This window comes from Penaeus monodon, chromosome 11 (assembly GCF_015228065.2).
Source record: "Penaeus monodon isolate SGIC_2016 chromosome 11, NSTDA_Pmon_1, whole genome shotgun sequence".
In the NCBI taxonomy this organism is placed as follows: Eukaryota; Metazoa; Arthropoda; class Malacostraca; order Decapoda; family Penaeidae; genus Penaeus; species Penaeus monodon.
In genome coordinates, this window is record NC_051396.1 from 34,284,200 (window position 1) to 34,291,699 (window position 7,500).

At 37.9% G+C, this 7,500-nt stretch overlaps 1 protein-coding gene across 2 annotated transcripts in view; it reads right to left on the reverse strand.

Annotated features, from left to right (window-relative positions):
- Positions 1-2,096: 2,096 nt before the first annotated feature.
- Positions 2,097-7,500, reverse strand: part of LOC119578936 (uncharacterized protein K02A2.6-like) — a 6,305-nt gene continuing 901 nt past the window's right edge. Inside the window, exons 1-2 of one of the 2 annotated variants that reach the window (XM_037926615.1) lie at positions 4,276-7,500; positions 2,097-2,642 (exon numbers count right to left, since the gene is read on the reverse strand). The exon at positions 4,276-7,500 is cut by the window's right edge and continues 901 nt beyond it. In XM_037926615.1, the coding sequence (XP_037782543.1) occupies positions 4,889-7,500 (2,612 nt within the window). In that variant the 3' untranslated portion in view covers positions 2,097-2,642; positions 4,276-4,888. Of the gene's footprint in view, positions 2,643-4,214 lie in introns of both variants that reach the window. The other variant, XM_037926616.1, reaches the window with a different exon arrangement.

Sequence of the window (7,500 nt, forward strand, 5' to 3'; positions counted from 1 at the left end):
TTTTAGGTTTGGTGTTGTTATCTTTTTATTATCAAAGCTGAAATGTTTCTCCCCAGCATCTTTTATTAGTTTAATTAGTTCTGTTAGTGAATTTATATTTATATTTACTTGATTTAGTTCTGAGTCATAAGCAGACCATCCTTCCTTTGTGAATTTCCATTTTCTTTCTAATACTTTTCATGAGATTTGGTAGTTTTCATGTTTTATTATGAGTGGTAGGTGGTCACTACCCTAGATGTGGACCTGTTGTTATTTTTGAAGACTTATTGAAGGTGAACCTATGACCAGGTCTATAGTGGCTTCTCGGTTTGTTTTTGGATCTATTCGTGTTACTTGCCCTTTCGGTGTTAATAATATGATATTGTTTTGATTTATCAGTTTAACTAAATTATTTCCAGTTACATTACTTTGTTTGTTTGTTGTTGGATTCCAGTAAAGATGGTGTGCATCTCCTATTATAAATTTTGGTTCTTGTATCTGATCTATGTAATATTGAAATTCTTCTTTAGTTATATTGTTGCATGGATTGTATGTCAATATGATATTCATCCATTTTTCTCTATATTGTATTTTTATTGCTAATATCTCTATTTTATACTTATATCTGTCATTTAGTTCTAATTTTTTAAATTGTATATCTTTTCTTATACAAAACATTAGCCCTCCACCAATTTGGTTTTCTCGATCTTTCCTAATTATTTCATAATTATTTATTTTAAAATTGCCTTTACTTTTTAAGCCAGGTTTCGCTTAAAGCGACTAGTCCTGGGTTTACTTTGAATATTAGATAGTTCAGATCTGTTTTTTTTGTTTTGGATAGAATGTGCATTCCAAGTTATTATTTTATTCATTTATCAGGCTTATTACTTGCTTTAAAATTGGGGTGAAATCATTTATTGTTTCTATAATTATTTTTAAAATTGATTTTCCTGAGTTTATATTGTTCATCAAGTTTGATACTGCCTTTATTATATCTTTTGTTGTGATCATCCAGTTTAAGTATTCTTCTTTTGTTTCTTTTAACATTTGTTTTTGAGTGTGGGTATTGGGGTTAGGCGATGGATATGAGTGATGGGTGTGTGTAAGGGGTGTAGGTAGTGAGTGTGGTTGATGAGGATGAGTAATGGGTATGGGTAATGTCCAAATTACTGGAGATTTTTCTGGACTTGTATGTTTTTGTTTGTTTGAGTTGTTTTGTAGTTTTGTTATTTCTTTTTTGTTTGCTTGTGTATTTGTCTTTGGTGTAACTTTTAAGTTCTATTTTGAATTTTCTGTCTTGGTGGTGTTTTTTGTCCTGGGGTAATGTTTTGTGTTTGTGAGATAGCTTGTGCATATCTCTGTGGTGTATTTTGTTGTTGACTTCTGGAGTTTTTGTTGACTTGTGGAGTGGGGGTTTCTTTAGTTAATGTAATGTTCTCTTTTGTTTTGGTGTTTACATCTTTGTTTGTACTGTTTTGTTCTGTTGATGGTTTCAGTTGTTGGAGTTGTTTTTTGATCTCTAAGTTGTTTGGTGTAAAATTGTATTTGTTTATTTCTTGTGTTTTTTTTATGTATTCTGCATGAGTTACTGTTTGGTGTGTGATCTTCTTCACAAAAGAAACAATATGGGTTGTTATTGCAATCTTTGAAGTTATGGTCAAAACTACTACATCTGCTGCATCTTTTTTTGTTTTTACAAGTGAGAATCCCATGTCCATATCTAAGGCAATTAAAGCATTTTGGTATTGGGAAGGTGTATTGTTTGACTTGGTAAGATGTGTGGCCAATAGCCACCCTTTCAGGTTCTTCTTCTTTTAACGGTAGGTTCATGTCTGAGCCGCCGTGGTCACAGCGGACCTTTAAATGTTATTCTTAGGGATCTTGATGGAATCCATCTTTCTGTATTGTTTTTTTCTTGATTACTTTTATTTTTTCTTATTATTTCTTGGATGTTTGAATTTTGGCCTAGTGTTCTCATTTTTTCTTTAATTGTTCTTATGTCCAAGTGTTTCAACTGGGAAAATTGTTCCATATGAACAGTGTGTTTTGACTTGATGCCGGTTGTTTGCAATTGATTTCCCAGTGACCAAGTTTCTTTATTTGTGTTAGCGGTCTTATTTTTTTTATATCATTTACTTCAAATCTGATAACCTTCCTAATACCTAATACTCTTAATGAATCTTCTTTGATGTATTTATGAAAATCTGAGTTATTTATTGCATTTGTTAATTTAATTGGGTTATTGAAGTTGGAGTTTGATGATTCTCCTACTAATTGTATGAGTAATACATTTTGATTTGATCTTACTTGAGAGTTGGATTCTGTGTTATTGTTCATAACTGGTTGGAAATGCGTGAAGTTCTTTCCGGCTTTTTCGTTTCGGTGTTGCTTGGAGGGTGGGTTTTCTTCGTTGTCACTTTCGCTATTTTTGCGTCTTCTGTTATTTAAGGTTTCATAGTCCATTTGTTTATCTTTACCAGGTCTTTCTCCTGGTTCAGGGTTGAGTTTATCGTCCATGTGTTCACTACACACTTCACTTATATTTACGTTTACCGGTATAGATGTTGTCTCTATGGCGGTTCAAACGGAAGTCCCCAGCTATTGGATTCGTAAAACTTGACATTGTTTATAAACAGACCTTAGAGACCGCGGGACACTATTCTCTGGTGTGGTTCAGAAAACGTTATAAGAAATATTTCAATATCTCAATATAATAAGTGTTGTATGTACTAATTCTTACTTTGAATATCATAAGGTTGATAAAACATTCACCTTACAGAGAAATAGTAATGTTGAAGCTTTTGCAAGGGAGTGTAGACCTAACATAGTTTATGTTATGTTACAAAGAGCAGCGAAAGAACTAGTCATAAAACCGATGTATTAAAACATACCAATTCATACTATAAGAAAAGACGGCATCATGAGACATACTTTCGAAAAGGGGGCCTAGACGAGTTAAGTGTGATACATTTTCCGTTTTCCCCTAATTTACGCAATTATATTTATTATATCATACAGAAGGAACACATTTACACCTCTTTATGCGTCAGTTTGTCGTTTAATTATAGCATGCGTGCCTGGATGTCTTCAAAGTAGCTGAAACTAATTTGCAAAAAATGCAAAAATCTTTAATTACTCTGTCCATTAACTATCAGCATTTGACAAAGAATTCTAGAATGAGTTCTGTGTCAAAATGATAGCAAATTGAATGTCACTGTACGAAGGCTTAACTTCACGTGAGTCATCTGAGTAGGGTTTGTGACGGGACGAATTGCGGTTCATAGTACCGAAGAACCTGAACCGTATGCCCATTGTTTCGTCTGGACTCATTGAGAGAGAAGTGTGTCTTTAATCAGTTCACAATGCTAAAACCTAGAGGACCCAGCAGTACTGTAGGTCACCTTAAAATATGAAACGCTCCATGCGGACAATGCAAAACTATATCTAAGGAGGGACAAGAGTCTATGTGTGTCGCATGGCTAGATAGCATCGAATCTTAGCCATTTAGCACTCAAATTGTGATAAAAAGGGAAAGGCAACTGCATAGCTGAATTTTTCCTAGGGAAGTTATGCTGGAATATTGCCTTCACCCTGCTCTCTGAACCCGGGAAAACTATACCACGCCCTTTCCAACGATGACTGCAGTTACTTCAGAAGATGACCAGATCGTCTTAGATCCTGATAGCAAGTGCGTTAGGCTAAACTACTAATAGTTTGCTTAGAAAAGGTGGTATCGTAGATACTGTACCTGATCCTCCACCAGTGAGGTAATCTAAAGCTGAAGAGTGAAATGATAGCAAGTATTTGTATCATCCTCGCTATTCTAAAGAAGTCTGGTAATGAACCTATGGATCGAGGATTATATCTCCTAGTTACCATGTAGCAGTTTTGTAGACTTGTTGGGAGGTTCAATTATCCCTCTCTGGAAGGGGAAAAGGGATCGCTGGGAGTGCAGCAACTATCGAGGCAGTGCACCCCTCAGCATACCGAGTAAGGTGCTTGATCTTATTCTCCTGATATGTGTGTGTGTGTGTGTGTGTGTGTGTGTGTGTGTGTGTGTGTGTGTGTGTGTGTGTGTGTGTGTGTGTGTGTGTGTGTGTGTGTGTGTGTGTGTGTGTAGCTGAAGCAATACGGTTTCACACGTGACAAAGCTACTTAAGACTTTATCCTTGTATTAGAAGTTGGACACTACCGTGCATCCTGCATCAACATCAAGAAAACATTCAGCATCTTACATAATGATTAGACCACGTAATCGGACCCACGCTGCTTGCCCACACAGCTTTATCACTTTACCGACACTCCAATGAATCCTTCTATCTAGGGACGCTTATAAAGGATTGTTTTATATGTTGTTTGGTTGCTCCATTTGAGGGGAAAAGGTGAATAAAATACGGAGCTCTGCTGAGCTACACGAGTATATTCTGGAGGAGTGTACAACACTGATGTTTACATAGGGGTTACGTACGCATGCAAAATGTATAGAGGGATACGTTACTAAAGTTATAATATAAAATATATAAAGCACATAATTATAAATGAGATAATTATGGTTGACACCCCTCTCTTTCAAGAAACAAAAGAAAATGGGGTTAGATTCTTATCATATATGAGATATAATGTTTGGCAGTTAGTTACAAAATATGTGAGAATCTGAAGTGTATCAAAAATATAGTTTGACATTCATTGAGCTTCTTAAGTTGGGTAACTGAGATTGCACCTGAGAATGCTTTGTAGTTCACAGACATGTAAAATGAGAATTGGCACCTTTTTCAGTAATTTTCAAACAGAATCAGGTAGGAACATAGCACCTTGTTTTGAGAATCAGGTTAGTATACTGGCCATTATGATAGCACTTTCCTTAACACTATAAAGCATTTTACATACACACTATAGAGAACGGAACTGATTACAAGTTCAGTCTATTGGGCTTCTTGATGGTACGGCCATATCTTGTTCTTGTGCCTTCATGGGGTAATTCTTGTTCTTGAGGCACTATTTTAAGAGCTTTGCTCACATGATCTTCATTGTTATTCATATTCACTGTTGTTTCAGTAGACTCTTCTCGATGGTCTTCTTCTGGAATTAGATACCTGGGCTGTGGTGTCTGCCTGATGTGCCGCCTGTTTCTTCTCAAGATACCTCCATTTTGTGTCTCCACTATGTAGGATCGAGGTTCTTGGGATTTCTCAATGACTGTGGCGGGTGTCCATCTTCCAGTTATGTGGTCTTGAACTCGAACAGCTTGGCCTGGTAGGAGTATCTGTTGGTCTTTTGCTCCTCGGTCATAATACTGCTTTTGTGTGTCTTGCTTCCTCTTGAAGTTCTCATAGACTTCTTGTTTCTGCCTTTCCTCTGTAGGCAGGTGAAGGGGTAGATTGCTCCTCATCTTCCTCCCGTTTAGAAGTTCTGCTGGGCTTGGCAACTTGCTATCCAGTGGTGTGGTACGTATGGTTAACAATGCAATATCCGGATCCTGGTTGCTTCTTTTTGCCTTATCGATGGTGTTTTTGACAGTCTGAACGGTCCTCTCGATGAATCCATTGGACTGAGGATAGTGGGGTGAGCTTGTTATATGTTCAAACTCCCAGTTCGAAGCAAACTTAACAAATTCTTCAGAGCTGTATTGACGTCCATTGTCACTATATACTCTTTCAGGGACTCCATACTCAGAAAACAAATTCTTCAATGCCTTGATCACAGCCGTGCTTGTAACGTGTATGGGCATTTTTCTGATAATTGGAAACTTTGAGTAGTAGTCAGCAACAATCAGGTAGTCATTTTCTCCATAATGGAAAAGATCTGTTCCAACATATTGCCATGGTTGTGTAGGAAGTTCATGCGGGATGAGGGTTTCCTTTGTTTGCGACCTTGACGTTTCTTGGCATGTGGGACACTGCTGGACTATCTCTTCAATGTCCTTATTGATTGAAGTCCAGTACACGGAGTCTTTGGCTCGAAGTTGGCACTTTGTGATGCCTTGGTGTTCTTCGTGGATGCGGTCAAGCACAAGTTTTTGCATTGATGCTGGGATTATGACTCTGCTGCCTTTTATCACCAGCCCATCTTCAATAGATAACTCGTCTCTGAAGGACCAGTATTGTTGTAACATCCTTGGTAGATCTTTCATTGTCTCTGGCCATCCTTGGATAATGACTTCTCTTAGTCCATGTCTAAGTTGGTCTAATTTTTCGTTGCTGAATGTAACAAAGTTGATCTGTAGGTCTAGACCAATGTATTGGTTGTCCATTGATGGCAAACGTGACAGACCATCTGCTAATAAAAGATCTTTTCCTGACTTGTATCGGATTGTGACATCATAGTGCTGCATCCTCATTAACATACGCTGCAGCCTGGGCGGTGCTGCTGTCAGATTCTTTAGCTGAATAATTTCTAGCGGTTTATGGTCACTCTCCACTTGGAATGCTTTGCCATATACATACGTGTGAAATCTTTCACATCCAAACACCACTGCAAGTAGTTCTCTTTCGATATTGGAATAGCGTTGCTCTGTTTCAGACAGAGACTTGGATGCATACGCAATAGGCTTGTTGTCTTGTACTATTGCAGCACCAATGCCTTTTTGAGATGCATCTACTTGTATGACTGTTGGTTTATTTGGATTGAAATGTGCCAGTGTTGCATCTGTGCACAGAATATCCTTTATGTGTTCAAATGCTTTCTCGTGGGTCGGTGACCATGTAAAGTCTATTCTTTTTTTTAGGAGACTTCTAAGCGGCGCAGTTTCATCAGCCAGGTTTGGGATAAATGGCGACATATAGGTGACCATCCATAAAAATTGTTGCAGCTCTGTGACATTTCTAGGGCTCGGCAGTGCTTTAATTGCTGATACCTTGTCTGGATCTGGGTGAGAGCATTCCTTGTCATAAACAGTGCCAAAGAATTTCACTTGTTCCTGCTTGATCATGCATTTTGCACTGTTGAAAGTTAATCCTTGCTGCTTGGCAATCTTGAAGAGGTTATGCAGATTTTTGTCGTGCTCCTCTTCAGTTTTTCCAAACACGACGACATCGTCAGCGATGCCAATGATACCAGGGCAGTTTTCGAGGATCTGATCCATTTTTTGCTGGAAAACATCTTGTGACATAACCAGACCAAAAGGCATTCTGAGATATCTGTAGCGGCCAAAAGGAGTGTTGAATGTAGTGAGGAAGGAGCTGGTTTCAACAAGCTTGACTGACCAATAGCCATTCTTTGCATCAAGTTTGCTGAAGAATCTTGAGTCTGCAAGCTTGTGTGTGATTTCCTCTTGTGTGGGGGTCTTATGGTGACTTCTCTTTATAGCTTTATTTAAATCTTTTGGATCTAAACATATGCGTAGACTGCCATCTTTCTTCATGGTGCAAACCATGCTGTTGACCCAATCTGTGGGTTCCGACACCTTTTTGATAACTCCTACTTTTTCCATCTCTGTAAGCCGGTTTTGGAGTTCGTCCTTTTTATGTATAGGAAATTTTCTTGGTGCATGGACGACTGGTCTTGAACCTTCTTTCTGCACTA